This window comes from Vipera ursinii (genome assembly GCF_947247035.1).
Source record: "Vipera ursinii genome assembly, chromosome: 2".
Lineage (NCBI taxonomy): Eukaryota > Metazoa > Chordata > Lepidosauria > Squamata > Viperidae > Vipera > Vipera ursinii.
This window is the reverse complement of record NC_139513.1, coordinates 81,071,790-81,091,260: the sequence shown is the minus strand read 5'-3', so window position 1 is coordinate 81,091,260 and position 19,471 is coordinate 81,071,790. Positions and strand designations below refer to the sequence as shown.

General features: G+C 41.5%; 1 protein-coding gene across 1 annotated transcript in view; it reads right to left on the bottom strand.

Annotated features, from left to right (window-relative positions):
• Nucleotides 1–6,046: 6,046 nt before the first annotated feature.
• Nucleotides 6,047–19,471, bottom strand: part of CCDC69 (coiled-coil domain containing 69) — a 54,278-nt gene continuing 40,853 nt past the window's right edge. The window contains exons 4-9 of the mRNA XM_083354360.1: nucleotides 16,352–16,433; nucleotides 14,410–14,483; nucleotides 12,479–12,580; nucleotides 11,217–11,336; nucleotides 9,487–9,584; nucleotides 6,047–8,046 (exon numbers count right to left, since the gene is read on the bottom strand). Coding sequence (XP_083210486.1) covers nucleotides 7,881–8,046; nucleotides 9,487–9,584; nucleotides 11,217–11,336; nucleotides 12,479–12,580; nucleotides 14,410–14,483; nucleotides 16,352–16,433 — 642 coding nt within the window. The 3' untranslated portion in view covers nucleotides 6,047–7,880. The remainder of the gene's footprint in view (nucleotides 8,047–9,486; nucleotides 9,585–11,216; nucleotides 11,337–12,478; nucleotides 12,581–14,409; nucleotides 14,484–16,351; nucleotides 16,434–19,471) is intronic.

Here is a 19,471-nt window from a genome sequence, read left to right as displayed (position 1 = left end):
AGTCAAGAAGCAGGCAGGAGAATAGATTCTAATGAGTAACGTAGCTGAATGGTGCTGCTGGGAGGTGGTTCAGCCTGGCTCGATTGGCTTCACTCCCTGAGGAAAAAAATGTGGAAACAACTGTTCAAGCCTCAGTTCTGCCGGGCTTTGAATTCCAGATTCCATCTTATTGTGCCTCTTTATTTGGGGTGAGGGGGGGAGAGGATTTGTTGTATGTTTGTCAGACTCCAGGTCTTGACCTGTGCCGTGCCTTTATTTTGTTACAGTTGTCATCTCTTGCTCTAGGTAAAAAAGACTCTGCTTCCAAAACCTTTGAGTTTGCAGATCTCTGGACTTTGGCTTGCTTGCTGATTGGAAGACAGCTGTGCCAGTGCAGAAAACCTGCACGTACCAAAGTGGTGGAGCTTGAATCACAATGCCATGAACATCATCCTACCCCTTACATATTTTTTCTGTAATGTTTCATCACTTTGGTATCTTCATAGCTAGGATTAGGAACTTCTCAGTATAGAGGCATCTGATATTTGAATATATAATGGTCAAAGTATTGGAAAAAAGGACACAAATATGTCTTTGATTTCCAATTTTACGAAACCTCCTCAGCTCCCAAATCACCAAGCAACCCTTTACAGCATCCTTTCAGACCAGAAACAACTGCAGTGTCCCTTGTGCTGTTTTGGAGAGCCAGAAATTACTCTTGTTTTCACTTTGGGGTATGTAGGACAGGAAGTGGGTGGTGAGGTAAGCTTGCCTTGCAGAATAGTTTTTTCAAACCTTTGGTCTACAAGTGATCTGTGGCATTATTCTCTTTGAAAAATGAACAAAAGGCTATTGTAATCCATGAATAATGATGGGGCTAATTTCTCAGAATGGCTAAAAGTAAAATAAAATAGTAAGCAATAACTGCTCTTGCTGGCTGGTTAGCCCACCCGTAAATAATTTCCTTTTCTTACAGGTACCAGCATAAGGGTATGAAAAAAATTACATTGTCAACAATCCACATTTGTTTTATCTACAGTCTTCTGTGAGCCTTCAGTTATATTTTTCAATTCATTATTCTGTCTTTCATAATAACAATCACAAACAGCTTGTACAAATTTAAAACCCAAATAAAAGCAATAGTAGGGATGATAATAATAGGGATAAACAGTTTGCTGACTGTTTATATATAGCTAATTCAAATTCCAGTCTCTGGAAACACTTTCTCAAACCCTTTTTTTAAAATTATTTATTTATTTATTTATTTATTAGTTTTTATAAACCGCCCTTCTCCCGAGGGACTCGGGGCGGTGTACAGAGGAAGGGAAGGTATACAGACCGAACAATAAAATAATAAGAAACACTAATGCACACAAACTGGGACCCCAATTAACGCTATCATGCCAGGCCAGCCTGCTGGAACAAAAAAGTTTTTAAGTCGCGACGGAAGGTACGGAGGTCAGGGGCCATCCGGATTTCGGTAGGTAAGGTGTTCCAGAGGGCTGGCGCACCCACTGAGAATGCCCTCCCCCTGGGGGCCACCAGCCGACATTCCTTGAGCGGTGGCACCCTGAGGAGGCCCTCTCTGTGGGAGCGCACAGGACGGTGGGGTGCTGACATCGGCAGAAGGTGCTCCCGTAGGTAGTCCGGACCCATGCCATGTAGGGCTTTGAATGTCATTGTTAGCACCTTGAACTTCACACGGAAGGCAACCGGAAGCCAGTGCAGCGCACGGAGGAGAGGTGTGATATGGGAGTATCGGGAGGCTCCCAAGAGTGTCCGTGCCGCCGCACTTTGCACCAGTTGAAGCTTCCGAGTGGATCTCAAGGGCAGCCCCATGTAGAGAGCGTTACAATAGTCTAGGCGAGATGTCACAAGGGCATGGGTGACTGTACGTAAGGAATCCAGGTCTAGATAAGGCCGTAGTTGGCGAACTAGTCGAACCCGGGAGAAGGCCCCCTTGGTCACAGCTCCAATGTGGTCTTCCAGGGAGAGCTGCGAGTCTAGAAAATTAGAAAATATTTTGTTTTTCATGATATCTACTTCTTATGATTTTGGAATTTGCATTAAGGAGAGGGTCTCTTTTTAGGAAATGGGCAGAAATATTATTTTGTTACTGAATAGAAGGTATTGTCATTACTAAATGCTTGCACTTCATGAAATGGACCATTACCAATTGTAATAATCAATTCTTACAAGAATCCAGCATAGATCAGACCAAGTCTAGCCCTCACTTTCAGCTGCACCAATATGCAAATACTACCACATATTTTCAATCATTAACATCACAGTATTATTTCTGGAGTGCATCAATAAAAATATTTCATGCAACAAGAAAAATAGATATCTACAAAATTTTATTTTAAAATAATGTTTATGAATTGTGTGAATATTTCTGATATTAATTTTATCATTTCTCCCCACCATTTCTAAGTAGCATATCTTAAGGCAGTGGTGGCGAACCTTTTTGAGACCAAGTGCCCAAACTGCGACCTGAAACCCACTTATGCATCGCTGAGTGCTGGGGGCGTGGCCACCGAGTGGGCGATGCTCCAGCGACCCGATCTGCGCGTCGGAGGCCTGCAAAATCAGCCCGGGGGGGGGGAATGAAATCACTCTGCAGCCCTAGATCTGGGCAGCAGAAGCATTTTGCAGGCCTCCAATGCCCAGATCGGGCCACTGGAGCATCGTAAAATGATCGGCTGGGGGTGGGGCACGAAATCGCTCTGGAGGCTTACTTGGACTCGTGCTGCAGCTGCCTGGATCCGGATCCGCCCAGCTCTTGCAGCTGCTCCCTGACTCTCAATGCAGAGAGAAAGAGAGCAAGAGCGCAGGAATACATGGAGAGGGGGCGGGGTAGCCTGGCCTCGCCTCCCTCTTGGGTGATGGTGCACGTGCCCACAGGGACGACTCCATGTGCTGCCTGTGGCACGCGTGCCATAGGTTCGCCACCCCTGTCTTAAGGCATCTGTTCTTCCTCTTTAGATCTAAAACTAAACTGGTTCAAAGGATTTCTTGGGAGCTGAAGTGAGATGATTATTTGCATAATACATAGAGATAGATAGATAGGTAGATAAAGAGACAGACAAATATGCATAACACTGCCACAAGACGCTTATCATTAAAGTTTGGACTAGTTGCAAAGCCTTTGATTGCATCATCAATATAGCAAAGGTATTTTATTGTCTGGCTTTGTTCCAGCATTACTTATGCACAAAATCAGGCTGCAGCCAACTCTTTGTAGTTTAGTTCTTTCTAGAAACCATTACTGTATTTTACACTAGCAGACAATTCTACGTGTGTACTCAGTGACATTCAATTTTTACTTAATAAGCACAGAAATGCAGACATTGAAAGACTGCAATACTCCCTCAAAACAGTCCACTCCCCAGTAGTGCTAATAGATGGATATTAAAACTGACTGGTGATTTTCTGGTTTGGGAAATATGGACAGATAATTTGGGACTGCTCAGTGGGTTAGGACGCTGAGCCTGTTGATCAGAAGGTTGGCAGTTTGGCAGGTCGAATCCCAAGTGTCGCATAACAGTGAGCGCCTGTTACTCGTCCCAGCTTCTGCCAACCTAGCAGTTCGAAAGCATGTAAAAATGCAAGTAGAAAAATAGGGACCACTACGGTGGGAAGGTAACAGCGTTCCGTGCGCCTTTGGCGTCTAGTCATGCCAGCCACATGACCACGGAGACGTCCTCGGACAAGCGCTGGCTCTTCGGCTTTGAAACGGAGATGAGCACCGGCCCCTAGAGTCAGAAACTACTAGCACGCATGTGCGGGGGAACCTTTACCTTAACCTTTAAAGGCATTTCAGGGAAAAGTCCAAAGAACTTTTTTGAGAAAATATATTTTAAAATGCAAATATTTCTTTAAATATTTTTCATAAAGGACTGTATTCACTGGTTTTCTGGATAAACATATAGGGGAAAAACAGCAGTGGCTGATTTGTGCCTTTTTCTGAGTTAGTCCAGGAATAAGACTTCCATTTAGTCTTATTAAAACCTCAGTTCTGTAACTAGTTGTACTGTAAATTGAAGGATCTCTAGTTGAAGTACAGAACAGGCAATAAAGCCATAAATTTATTTGTTAATAAAGTGGTTTTCTAAGGCAGAATTATATGATTGAATGGCTACTGCTGGAAGTAATTAAGCTATGAGAACCAAGCCACTAAAATCTGGATCACTAGATGGCAGTAAGGAGATAAAGTATAATTTTTTGTTGCCATCCGTTATTTATCTAGAATTGTGTATTTCAGATCTAGTGATTTTAGTCAGTTGGGTCTAGTGATTAAGGCATTAGGCTAAAAACCAGGAGACTGTGAGTTCTGGTCCCACCTTAGGCATGAAAATCAGCTGGGTGACCTTGTGCCAGTCACTCTCATTACCAATTTACCTCATAGAGTTGTGGGGAAAATATGAGGACAAAGGAGTATTCGGTATGTTTGCTGCCTTGAGTTATTTTATTTACTTATTACATTTATATGTCACACATCTCACTATCCAAAGTGACTTTTTATAAATTATTCATAAAAATAATAAAAGTGAAATTAAATATTTCATGTAATCTGAACTGTTAACAGAGTTTTTGTAAGCATTGGGGCTATGACGACCATTTCAAATATTACTCATGTCACAGTGTTTCATACTTATTTGCAATAATATGAAAATGTCTCCCTGCAAAAAAACATATCCTGATTTTAACATAGCAAGCAAAGAACCAAAACCAAATTCCTCTCCTGGACCAGAGTTTCAAGATCAGAAAAATAAAACACAGTTTACAGTAGTAAATGGGATCGACAAAAGTGATAGACATCATTGGGACCAAAACTGTGTCTGTTGCACTGGGGATGACTTCTCAACTCCTGGTTTTTCTTTAAGGTATTCCTATCTTTCATTACCTCATCATTTCAGAACCCAGGTGACTTGGGTCCTGCAAGCTGCAATCCTATGTTCAGTGGGGCTTGCATATTTACTGTATCTGTAGGACACCTTTATCCATTGTTTGCTGGCATAATGTAGTGCTATGGTTTATAAGCCTGTACATTCATTTGTATAAATCTTTCATTCTGCAAAACACAGTAGATGTTCCTACAAAACTCATTTCTTGAGAACTAGGCTTGGCCAATATGGTAAATCAAAAGAACCAGACAAAATAATGGACAGAGTGATGTTGCCTGGGAAATTTTTCATCAGTTACTGCATTAGTCTTTCCAGTGGTAAGTGCTGGTGTTGAATAAGGAGAGCTTGGTCATCTAGTTCCTGCTGATACAGGATCCACTAGACCAGGGTTTTCCAACCTTGGCAATGTTTAGACGGCTGGACTTCATCTCCCAGAATTCCCCAGCCAGCATGGCTGGCTGGGGAATTCTGGGAGTTGAAGTCCAGTTGTCTTAACGTTGCCAAGGTTGGGAAACTCTGCACTAGACATCTCTGACAGCTGACCAACTATTTGGTGAGGTAGAACTCACCACTTCATGTAGTAGCCTATTCTACCAAAGGACATCAATCAGAAAGTTATTTCTCATATCTAGCCTGAATCTACTTCCTTGTGGCTTCAATCCATTGGTTCTGGTCCTGTACTATTAGGCAATGGAGAATAAATCCATTCTTTCTTCTAGGTGATAGCTCTTCAAATATTTGAAGGCTGGTATCATATCTCCCCTCCCTTTTGTAGGCTAAATATGACAAGATCTTTTATCTGTTCTCCATCCTGGTCATTCTCTACTGAACCTGTTCCAGTTTGATGATATCCTTTTTGAACTGCAATGCCACAACTGGATGTGATATTCCATATGTAGCCTGATTAGGGCAGATTAGACCAGAATCCTCTCATGATCTAGGAACAGTTTTGCCCTGAACAATTAGGTCAGTCTGATAGAAATTATTACAAGTTGGAGAGGATCACTCCAAAATCAGATTTTGTAGCACACAGACCATTGCATTTAGCTAGAGTGCAGTTCAGAAGTTAGTTAAATCTTTGTAATGTTTTTTCCAGGATAAAACTATATCAGATTTCCTTGAATATATAGCAGTACTAAGTACCAATATTTATTCACTTCATTCTGTGTCTACATTGCGCTAGAATTATAATAAACACCAATTTAACCTCTTCATTAAAACAATACATTTTAACATCCAATTTCTTTGAATTTAAATTATTACATGTCTATGCCAGTTCTTCCAAACTGAAAATCACTTTTTTATGTAACTTGTAGCACCACCCCACAATCAGTAGAGGGCATTGTCATTTATCAGCTTTACAAAACAGTCATACAATAAGAATTTCTATCTCTGTTCAATTTTTGAGAACCTTTCTCATATACCATTCTCAAAATCTTGAACCAGCAAAGAGAGACCCTGTCAAAGAAGACAAAAGAGTTTGATTCTGGATGCAAATGAATTTAAATGATGCTTTTTCCCCATTGTCTTCCAAATCTGTGAGAACCAGTTTTTTGATCTAGAAAGTGAGATACTAAGAGAATGTGGGCAGGAACTGATCATAATTCCAACAACATAGAAAATGGGGAGATCCAGAACAATCAAGCTCACATAACTCAGTTAATTTTTAAAACCTTTTCTTAGCTACGTGAAAGGTGATCAAGGCTAAGCAGTCCCATGTGGCAGGAAAAACTTCAACATCTTGCATTAAAGCAGTGGTTCCCAGTCTTTTCTATGCTCCATGCCCTCAGCAAATGTTTAATATTTGCACCCCCTAAAAAAAGTAATTATGACTTTGTTGCACCCCTTGAAATTCCCTCTCACACTTCCTGAGGATGCGGTCACCCCAGGTTAAGAACCTCTTCTTTAAGCTCTTTCTCCACTACTATGTTAAGTGCTATCCGCCCATCCTTAAATGAGTAGAAAATCATAAAGTTGTTTCCTCACTGGTAATTCCTATCCTAACTCTATCGTGACAGTCTTATAATTGTTCTAGTTTTAAAGCACTACTCATTTAGCCCCCTGATTCTACTAGATGAGAAAGGAATAAACTGAAAATATTGTACTGCTTTAATCCCAGCACAGCTAAGGATGACTTAAGCTTGAGTTACACATGACCCAGGGACAAAATGAAGAGTCACAGCAGAAAAAAGATGCAATGGGGGAACTTAGTTATAAATCAGTTCAAATTTACAAAGCACTGGCTTAAGATCCAACTGCTTTAGAATTTTGGTTTAAGTCTAGTTCCATCAGCTGAAATCAAGTGTAAATCTTTCATTTTATCTACTCTAGTATCTCACAGATGTGCGATTGTGAAGTGCCATTTATTTGTAATTCCTACTCCCTTTTTCTCTATTTTTTTTACCCCCTCACAAGATCTATTATATGAGGTAGTTAACTCTGTTATTTCTTGGGAGAAGAAGAGAAAGACCTGACCTGACTGTTATATACCACAAAATGTCTGAAGGGTGACCTCCTTAACTAACACTGAAATTTGCCACTATTGAAAGGAAGATGGGAAAGTCCCATTCTTCAGGATTTCAAACAATAAGGGCATAAAAGAAAATCCCAACAAGAATTGTCCTTAGGTCAAAACACCAGGGCCAGCACAGAGGTGTACAACCTGGACCCAATCCCTCCCTGCCAGCCTTCGGCGTGATCCTCTCTACACCAATACATTGCAATTATTAATGTGGCAGAAATGGAAAATTCTTAAATAATTAGAGAATTATTTAATTCATTGAATGTGAATGTTATCTCTACTCCCACTTCTTAAGTTGGCCCTCATTTGTTGGGGAGGAGTGTGGCCTGTCCCCTTGAAGACCATCTTAGTCCATGGGATAAAAAATATCTGAACACCTCTGGAGTAGAATGCAATGATGAAACAATCACATGGTGGTCTCCTTCCCTCTTCTGTTTTTATACCACATCAGTGTCTTTGGCCTCTCAAAAGTGCTATGTGGCAATGAGTGATGTCTCAGTAGAAATAGCAAAGGGGTGGCCTGAATCGCCATGAAGCACCCTGTACAAGAGCTCCTCTTTCTCTCGGTGAGCTTGTTCCCTCAGCTGGGTCTCCTTCTCCAGGGCCTCACGAATGTCCAGAAGCTCATCAGACAGCTGCCTATTAAAGCATGGTAAGAATTACAGCTGTTAGACCACATTGTACAGATAGGAAAAAAGAAGTACGCATCAGTTTTCATTACAAGGATTTGCTACTTCTTCTCTATCGGGTGTCAAACTGCTGGCCGGCAGGCTGGTTGCAAAAAAAGTCACGATACGTCACATGACGTGAGTTTGACATCCATGTTCTATATAAACCAGGTGTACTAATTGCCCAGCTTAGTGGTGATGTTTAAAGCCTTTCCAATTAGAAAGGCTTTGAAGGCTTTGTGACCTTCAAAGCCTTTCTGATTGGATCTAATAATTTTTATTGTTTTCTGCATTGGTGAGGGGTTGGGGATTAGCACAACCGGTTCTTGATTCCTTGCAGATATTTAAGATGCCCAATTTATCCCTTAAAATTGCTGATACTCTGCATTGTCCCCAAAACACAAGCCTCGCTTTCTGGAGGAAGATCCTTGAGGCAACAGAAATGGCAATCCCAGTTAATTCCAGAGTCAGAAAGTCCTATAGATTCTACTGTTATTTGTGGCTCCTCAAATGTTACTGAACTTCAGTTGTCATCAATGTATCCTGAGTCTGCACAAGATGCTAGGCTATGATTTCCTTAATCATAATTTTTGAATACATCACTGTAAGTCATAAATCATGATTTCCAAACTATAGCGGCTGGGGTCATAAAACACTTGAAGACAAAGCCAGAGTAATGCTATTATGGCTTAGTGTGTTGTAGGAGTTCTGCTAATCCAGGGATAGGCAACCTTGGCTCTTTTATGACTCGTGGACTTCAACTCCCAAAAATCCTGAGCCAGCATGGCTGGCTCAGGAATTCTGGGAGTTGAAGTCCATGAGTTATAAAAGAGCCAAGGTTGCCTACCCCTGTGCTAGTCTATCAGTTGGGAGGAATAATAGAAGATTGCAGTTTAAAAACATATGGAAGCCACAAAACACTCACCCAACTTTACTGGGAGAAATTACTGACTAGGGAGAAAAGGACATATAATACATTCTTAAAAATAAAGATTTTTTTAAAAAAAAATATTGCCCAAGAATTTAGTAATTCTTCACATGTTTGTAATGCTACTAAGTGCAATAGCCATGAGACTTTGTCGAATAAAAACATTTCCCATAGTCATCAGATTACACTGACACAGAAAATTGATCAAACAGGAATCATTTTTGAATGAGAGCTAATTTGGGTCTAATGATTAAAGCACCAGATTATAAACTAGGCGACTGAGTTCTAGTTCTGCCTTAGGCATAAAAGCTGGCTGAGTGACTTTGAGCCAAACACTCTCTTTGGCCCCCACCCACTTCATAGGTTTTTTGTTGTGGGGAAAATGGGATCCTTGAGTTATTTATAAAGTATTAAAGGGGAGATAATCTAATAAATAAATAAAATAAAATCTTTTAAGGATTGTCACTGTAGTGAAGACACCACCTTGTCACTGTCATGTGGTTCTGCATCCGTACTTGGAGATCTTCATTTTCCTGTTGTAGAATTTTAATTTTCTCTTCAAGTAATAAGTTTGACTCCATCTAAAAGAATACAGGTAGGGTGAACAACCCTCAAATACAACAAAGGTATACCATGCAAGAAGGTCACAGTCAGACAAAGACAAAGTAGCAAGCCGCAGAACTTTATGGGAATGTGATCATCCCAAACATATTTGCATCCTGGTAACTGTAGATTATGGTAAGTGCACTAATAAAATTCTGATCTCTGCCCTCATATCTGCAGAGAGTTGGGAACCATTTGCCCTTTGTAGGAAATAGAAGAACATTACTGGTTGTAAGTATTTTCCATGCTGAAATGCACCTTCCAAAAGTCTTGGATTACAACTCCAAACATTAGCATGTAACTTTATGAAAAAGCACATGATTTGTAGGGAAGGTCAAAGTTTCCAGATATAGTTCCCAATTCCCTGCAGCTCCAATTAGGGCTGAAAAATACCTCTTCATAACCCTGAAGAATCCTTACCAATATAAATAAAACATATTCAGTATTATCAGTGATGTAACCTTGAGTTCTACATGGATCTGCTCCCAAAGAGAACTGAGAACCCTAGTGATCCATCTACATACTAATCACTCGATGGTTACCCTGTCACCTGGTCCCTCCTTCCTACTCTTGCACTTGGGAAGTTTTGTGCAAAATGGAAACAAGTACCACTGTCAAAGTGGAAGTGAATCATAGCCTTGTCTTGCAAAGGGCAGCCTAGGAAGCTGTAGGAGGAGACCAGATTCCACCTCCCTGCTTCTGCTATTCCCCCAAGGCAAGGAGGGGATGGCAGGTTTGCATAAGGTAGAGGTAAATGTTCCCCCGCACATGCGTGCTAGTCGTTTCCGACTCTAGGGGCCGGTGCTCATCTCCGTTTCAAAGCCGAAGAGCCAGCGCTTGTCCGAGGACGTCTCTGTGGTCATGTGGCCGGCATGACTAGACGCCAAAGGCGCATGGAACGCTGTTACCTTCCCACTGTAGTGGTCCCTATTCTTCTACTTGCATTTTTACGTGCTTTCGAACTGCTAGGTTGGCAGAAGCTGGGACGAGTAACAGGCGCTCACTCTGCTACGCGGCACTTGGGATTCGACCCGCCAAACTACCAACCTTCTGATCGACAAGCTCAGTGTCCTAACCCACTGAGCCACCGCGTCCCTTAAGGTTTGCATAAAGGGATCCTAATATGGCCAGTTGATAAAAGGCTTCACAGTTTCTTGTTCATTCTGGAGAATAGAAGGAAGGGCTTTGTTGTACTTCCCCACAAATCAGAGGAGTGGGATAAGGCATCCCTACTTAGGCTAGTACATGACTACTGACTGGTTCAGATATTTCTATGCTTATCTAATGGCCAGGAAGAAGAAACTGATGGACTGGCAATTCACTGGGAACAGTGCATATACATAAACAAGTGAAAATGCCCATTCCTATTGCATCCTTCTCAAGTCATTCTTCATTTTAGTAGTGAGATTAGATGACTTGGGTCATGAAACAAAATGGTCATTTGGAAGGACCCTTAAAATAAGGCAGTTGTCTATATTCCTATCTTTTTATTCCACAGTATCCAGTGGCACAAAATTAGAAAAGGCGATTCTCGCTCTCTCTTTTTAAGCACGCTACAGCTCTTTTATTAGTCTTTTCAGTTACACTTAGAATTGATACAAGTAACCCACCACTATTTCCAGGTTCAGCAGCTTCTTGTCCAAGCTGTGGATGCGTTCATTCTTCATCTCAATGACAAAATGTAGACTCTCTAGTTCTTGCTCCCAGAACTGGCTGGGGGTCCCATAGTCCTTTAAAGATTTTTATTTTAAAAAAGGGAGAAATGCATTTATTTGTAGGGGCTATGTTCTCTTTTTCTAGTATAAGTTGTCAAAATAGCTAGCAAAACAAGACATCAAGCTTCAACTAGTCCAGAGCAAGAATGGGCATGCCTTGGTTGGTCCCTGTAAAAAAACCTTTGCTCTGTGACCTGTACCAGTTGACAATTTGCTTCAAGGAGTGATTCAAGGAGTTGGTTCCTTCCTATAAAGCCTTACGTAGCCTAGGACCTGGTTACTTGAGGCTGTTTCCCACAATATCTGCTCAGCTGATTCAATCCTGCAGGATTGGCACCCTCCAGTTTCCTTTTATTATCATCTGTAAAGACCCTGGAAGTGCACGTCTCTGCCCTTGTCCTCTGGGATGAGATTCCCACAGAGATCCAGATGATCCCCACTTCACCTAAGCCAGGGGTGTCAAACTCGCAAGTCACGTGACGTGTCGTGATGTACAGCGACTTTTTTTTCCAATGCTGGCAATGGGATGGGCGCGGTTTTGCTATGATGCATCTGGCCTGCAAGCTGGCAGTTTGACACCCCTGACCTAAGTCTTTGGCAGGAGAGAATGAGAGCAGGGGTCCTTGTTTAATGATCACTCATTCAGCAACTATTTGAAGTTACAGTGGCACTGCATGAATGGTGGTTATGATTGTTCCTTGAAATTCTGGCCATCCCAACACCTTGCGGACAGGTAATTGCGATCTAGGAACTTGACAAGTTTGTTTGTGGGAAGCTGGTAGGAAATTGGGAGGAAATATTTGCTTAACAACCCACTATTTTTATTTAATGACAATAGCAAAAAGGACTGCAGGGTTTACCATTGCTAAGTGGTATGATCATATGATATTATGCTTTATGACCCACATTATTTAGTCAACAGTTGTAAACTGTTTCAAGCCCACTAAACCAAGCAGCAAAAGGAATTGGGAAAAATAATTGTTCTTATGACCTGACAGCGCAGAATGGCTGCTGAAAGCAAAAGCATTTGAGTACCTTCCATCAACTTTTTTATTGCGATTTTGTTTTGGGATGTTCAGAAGACCCTGCTCTTTAGACTCTCTTATTCACTCTCTTTAAATAAACAGATCAAGACATCCCACCAAGTGTAAAGTCACCTGAATGTGCTTTTTATAATCTCTGCTCAGAATTGACTCTTCTACCCGTTTCATTTTCTCCTGAAAGGCCTTCAGCTGGGAAGTCAGCTTGTCAATGGTTTCCTGGAGCAGAAAGATGAGATAGATCAAATTAGTCTTACTTTATGACTTTCATTGGATTTTCCCTGCTCTCCACACTCAGTGCATGGTACTGGAATGAGTAGATTTCAGCACTGGCTACCTCTTTTTATTTATCAGAACCTCAGAACCTTGATAATTTGGGGCAAAACCTCCTTTTGCCATTTCTGTTACAGAAGCTATAGCAGTCGGAATGCTATGCCAACACATTACTGTTTTGGGACATTGATATTATAGCATCATCCATCCATTGTTGTGATGTCACAAGACCTCCCAGTTTCTTTTTTATTATGAGCAGAAGACTCTGGAAGTTGCCATAGGCCATTAATTAGGATGTTGTTGTTTCCAAACAACAGAATAGCAATAATATTTTTCTACCTCCACACTCCTATAGCTAGCTTCATGGTCACCAATTCCTCAAAGTGCAATATATATTAGAATGATGCAATTTATATCCCCCAACACTGTGTCCTCTAAAAGTACAAAAGTACAATTCCATAATTATCAACCAGAGTAAGGAGGCACATTGGGAAGGTATCAGGTAGAACAATGCAAATGAAAACAGAGATCAAAGTTTTATTATTATTAGACAATTATACTTTGCAATGATTTACTGAATTCTGTCTTGTAATTACCAACAGGCAACTTTAATGGCACGATGGTTCCTTTCTTTGTCATGGCAGATATGTGATTGCTTTAAAAGTAATATATTTAATAATACATTAGAAGTTTACACAGTTATTTAGGCAAAATTTGATTTGTCAAGTCTGTCAGTTCTGCTATTAACAATAATCTTCTGAGGCCGTATTTCAATTTTTAGCAACATATTTTTCAGTTGTCATGCATTCAAGAATGCCAACCATGTACTTTGTTTTAAACAGAGTTCAAAATCGATGCATCACATGACTGCAACTTACAGTGTTACTTCTGTGTTCTCAGAAGTGAGCAGGGAAGCATGCAAATAGTGATCATATAACCATGGGACATGCAACATTGGTTGCAATGTGTCCAAATGGTGATCACATGACCATGGGATTACTGCAATGATTGTAAATGCAAATATTGGTTGCAAAGCTGTTTTTTCCTATCTTCATAACTTTGAATGGTTGCTAATTTAGACAGTTGGAGAAGCAAGGGCTATCTATATGGACAGGAATGCACTTAAGAGGCACCAATGCCACCCCTCCTTCCAAATCATTCCACAAATGCAAATCTTCATAGCACATTTACACACACAAAGCACCCAAACATATACTATCCTCAGTTAACTACAATAATTAGAACTGGGGAATCTAATCACTAGGTAATGGGCTGTGCCAACTTTATGATTGGCAGTTCGGGTTGAGGTCATTAGGTGAATCCCTCACTACCATTAAGTGTGATGTCACATGATCACCATTTGCAACTTCCTGCTGGCTTCCCCACTGACTTTACTGGTTAGAACCCAGCAGTGAAGATTGCCAATGGCGATCACGTGACTGCAGGATGCTGGGACCCCTGATAACTGTGAGTCAGTAAATGCCTGAATCACAATCATGTGACTGCAGGGACACTGCGAGGGATGCAACCTCAAGGATAGGTGGTAAACCTCCTTGTTCGGTGCTGCCCTAATTTCGAATGGTCACTAAACAAACGGTTGTTCACTGAGGACTACTTACTGGTAGCAATTTATATATGCACATTCATACTTGCCACTGTGTTATAGAGCTAGGCTGGGGATGGGGTGAGGTAAGGATAGCCTTTTTTGCTGCTATCTTGACCCGCTGTATTGAATCTTGACCCTTTCTGTTTCCCTGAAGCAGAGAAACTGGTACCTGCAAAGATGCCTGAGTTTTTTGGTAGGATTCGGTTAGAAACAGCTTCTCTTGATCATGTGTTTTCTGGAGTTCTGCAAGAGAAAGACCAAATGCGTAGTCCAAACAAGAGAAAGCACAAGCTCCATTTTTATGTCCTCATGGTTTCTTTAGATGTAGTGATTGGCAAATCGCTCATCTTGAGTCACATACAGGAGGCAGATGGAGTAAGCAAACGGAGCATAGGGAATTGTATGGACAAAGAGCCAGAAGGCACTGAAAAATAGGATGAGCCACTTATTAAAGTATTGCGCATCTCAAGTGAATGTGGGACTATCTATAGAGAACAAGAACCGAATAATGGCAAATTGGTTTGGGAATATGTCACACCAGTGATGAGCAAAGGGTCTCCTGCAAGCATCACCAATTTCTAGAGAAATCTGTAGGCATCTCTTTCTTTATAGCAAAATTATGACTAAAGCTTTTTTAGAGGTGATAAGTGCTCAGACGTTAAAAATTGTGCTCATAAAGGTTGCATTCTTCCTGCTATTTCTTGCTGAGCTTCTGTGGTTATTACTTATGCTTTGGTTACTCAGCCATCTTTCCTCTTTTGGCATCCTTCCCACAAAACTGGAGAAACAGGCTTGTGAATTCTGCTGTTCATAAAGGGCAACTATCTGTGATGGGTAGGACCCAAAAGGAAAGCACTGAGAGGCAGTAGATCCAATGGACAACTTGGGAACCTCGCTATAGGAGGGTTAGAGCACCAGAACTAAGCCCATCAAGAAAAGCAATAGCATCTGTATTATTATCAACAGGTACCGTATATGTAAACAGAAGCTTGTTCTTCTAAAGATCTGTCATTCAAACAAAGTATTAAACGGCAAGGCAGCGATCCTCAATGTCTCTGGGAAGCCCCAAAGGACATCTACGCCTCATACCGGGTCAGATAAGGTGAGCAATCTCCTACTCCCTTTTTAAAATATTGCCATTTGATGGGTGTCTTTTCTAGGACAACCCCTGCCCTAAGGAACCCTCGCCTCTGAACTTTGATAGGCCTCTGCCCTCCATAAAGCTCTGAAGATCCAGCTTTCCCCCCAAAGTGATAAGAATAGGTAACTGCACATTAGAAGTTTGACTTGGTGTCAGGTTTTTATTGTTTTTTTTATTTTTTACTTATTTATTTGTTCAATTTCTATGGCCACCCAGCTCAGTCAATGACTCTACTGATGTTTTAATGTTTAGTTTTAGAGTTTACTATGATTTTTATGCTGTTTGAACTTTTGATTGAGAGGTGCCCAGGGTTGTTTGTAAGAGGGGTGGGTATATAAATGTTTTAAATAAATAAATAAAATGTGGTGCTGTCTAGATGTGGGGAGCCATAGTTATTTCATTCCCAGCCTTCATCTTTAATGACAGAGACTTGCCACAGACTCTGGATAATAATAATAATCTGGAAGATGATGACGATGATGATTAGTTCTGCCTTTTTTATATATAATAAAAGGTAAAGGTAAAGGTTCCCCCGCACATGCGTGCTAGTCGTTTCTGACTCTAGGGGCCGGTGCTCATCTCCGTTTCAAAGCCGAAGAGCCAGCACTTGTCCGAGGATGTCTCCGTGGTCATGTGGCCGGCATGACTAGACGCCAGAGGCGCACGGAGCGCTGTTACCTTCCCACCGTAGTGGTCCCTATTTTTCTACTTGCATTTTTTTTACGTGCTTTCGAACTGCTAGGTTGGCAGAAGCTGGGACAAGTAACAGGCGCTCACTCTGTTACGCGGCACTCGGGATTCAACCCGCCAAACTGCTGACCATCTGATCGACAAGCTCAGCGTCCTAACCCACTGAGCCACCGCGTCCCTACCTTATATAATACAGGGCGGCATACATTGATGCTTTGTTAAAAAATGTCAGAAGCAGAAGAAATGTCACGAATACCATAAGCATGTTTCAGACTCTTACTTTGCAGTGTTTCCTCTTGTTCTCTCTTCAGCATATCATATTTTTCAGAAAATTGTTTATGCTGCAAGTCCTCCTTCTCTACCTAAAGGAGGGAAAACTATAAAAGGTTAAGCTGTAGATAAATAAAAATACACTATTATCATAACACATGCTGCATTATAATCATCCGAAAAGAATTTTGAGCAGTTTCCGTCAAATTGTCTCTTCTAGATTACCACTCCCAAATCCCCAGTTGACTGAAATGGGAGTGGCCAGATTAGCATTTTAATTTTATGCAGCTTTATGGATAACCCTCGTTGATAGGGCTCGCAACTTGGGTCTCCTCCTGGATTCACGGCTCAGTTTGGAAGATCATATAGGAGCTGTGACCAGGGGGGCTTTTGCCCAGGTTCGCCTGGTGCACCAGTTGTGGCCCTATTTGGACTGAGATGCCCTACGCACAGTCACCCATGCGCTCGTGACCTCCCGGCTAGTCTACTGCAATGCTCTTTACATGGGGCTGCCCTCGAGGACCACACGGAGGCTTCAGCTGGTGCAGAATGCAGCCGCGCGAGTTGTGATGGGAGTTTCCCAATACTCCCATGTAACACCTCTTCTCCGCGAGCTGCATTGGCTTCCGGTTGCCCTCCGGGTGAGATTCAAGGTGCTGGTGATGACCTATAAAGCCCTAAATGGCATGGGCCCGGATTATCTGAGGGAGCACCTGCTGCCAGCATCAATTTCCCATCGTCCTGTGCACTCCCACAGGGAGGGCCTCCTCAGGGTACCGCTGGTCAAGGATTGTCGACTGGCGGTCCCCAGGGGGAGGGCGTTCTCTGTGGGCGCGCCCGCCCTATGGAACCAATTGCCAATGGAACTCCGGATTGCCCCTGACCTTCGTTCGTTTCGCCGGGACCTAAAAACCTGGTTCTTTGAGCTATCAGGACTGGACTGAGGGGTTTTAATGATTTTAAATTGGGATTTTAATTCTTGGGGCCATATTTAATTTAATTTAATTTTAACTTAATTTTATATTGTATTGTTTTTAAATTTTGCCCTGTAAACCGCCCTGAGTCCTTCGGGAATAGGGCAGTATACAAATTGAATTAATAAATAATAAACAAATAAACCCTAAAGAATCTGCATCTGAATACATTTGCATAGAATTTTGACTAGAGACTGAGGATATTAGAAGCATTCTTCCACTTGAACGTCAGATTAAACAGATTTGGTAGGCTTTTAAAGTATGGGTGGGGGTGATGGAAATACCATGCCAAAAAAGAATCAGTTTCAAAGAGTGTGTTTTTATTGTGGAAAAATTGTTAATTATTGTTAATTATTAACAAAGCAGTATAACCTAGAGATAAAGAAACAGACTTGATGGATGAGAAATGATAGATTATTATTTATTTATTTATTGATGGGATTTATATCCCGCCCTATCTCCCAAAGGACTCAGGGCGGCTAACAACAAAACATATAATAAGTACAGAAATCAAGATAAAAATGAAATTGAGAACATCAGTGGATTAAATTAAAATTAGAGAATTTAAAAAATGAATTAAAAATACTAAATATAAATTAATTAAAATGCCTGTCAGTCTAGGTCAGCCTGGTGGAACAGGTGTGTTTTGAGGCCGCGGCGAAAGGATTGGAGGTTTTGGGCCATCCGAAGCTCAGGGGGGAGCTGATTCCATAGGGCTGGCGCTCCCACAGAGAAGGCCCTCCCCCTGGGGGTCGCCAGCCGACATTGCCTAGCTGACGGTAACCTGAGGAGGCCTTCTCTGTGTGAGCGTACTGGACGATGGGAATTTGTTCCCGGCAGCAGATGGTCCTGCAAGTATCCCGGACCTAAGCCATGTAGGGCTTTAAAGGTAAGTACCAGCACCTTAAATCTCACCCAGAGGGCAACTGGTAGCCAATGCAGCTCACACAGGAGGGGTGTAATATGGGAGTATCGGGGAGCTCCCATCACAACCCGTGCAGCTGCATTCTGCACCAGCTGAAGCCTCCGGGTGGTCTTCAAGGGCAGCCCCATGTAGAGAGCATTACAGTAATCAATACGGGAGGTAACGAGTGCGTGGGTGACTGTACGTAGGGCATCTCGGTCCAAAAAGGGGCGCAATTGGTATATAAGACGAATCTGTGCAATTAGAGTTTAGTTCATATCCACAGTCAACCAACTATCTGTGGCTATTAAGGAGATTCTAGTCCAGGGGTGTCAAACTCGCAACGTCATGTGACATATTGTGATGTAGTGTGACTTTTTTTCCATTGCCAGCAATGGGGTGCCCATGGTTTCGGCATGACGCACCCGGCCTGCAGGCCGGCACTTTGACACCCCTGTTCTAGTCTAAGGTAATTTTACATGGCATGCCAGAAACCAGTCTGTGCAAACCAGTGAAGCCCCATGTGTGGGCTGCAAGCAGCATGCAAATCTATATCCCCTCCGGTCCATGGAAAAACCTCTCTCCATGGAACCGGTCTCTGGTGCCCCCAAAGTTTTTTTTTTTTTACAGAAATGCACTACTGAAATTAATCAGAACTCTATACATGATGACAATCTCTCAAGATCATTTATTTTCCTTTCTATTAAAGCTGTGATATATATGGTTACTTGCATTATCAAATACTAGTGAGAAGGAATACAGTAGCAGAGTTTATGCTTTGTCATTAACATCCTGGGGCAGACAATGAAGGAGATGGGTGGTGTATTGGTTTGACATGTCAGCTGAATTTTCTTATATCAAGCTAGCGCAATTAATCCATATGATATAACAGCCATAAATGAATTTGATGTAACATGACATTATGGAGCATGTGGTAATTATCAATTTTTTGACAGTAGCTTTCTTGGGTGGTTTATTTGGGTGTTTTAGTATGATACGTTTATTCATGTTGGTGAGCAGATTTACACAGGTAATTTTTTTGTAAGCATTTCTGTTCTATCCAATTCAGAGGAAATATAGTTGAATCTCTTTATAGATTTTAGTTGTTTTGAAATAAAATAATTCCTTTATAGAAGTACAGCTACCTAGAGTGTCCTGGAAAGCTGAAATGTTCTACCTTGCTTTCAGGATATTGCGATTTTTGATGACCAATAAATACACATTCACTTCCAATGTAAGATATTATATCATT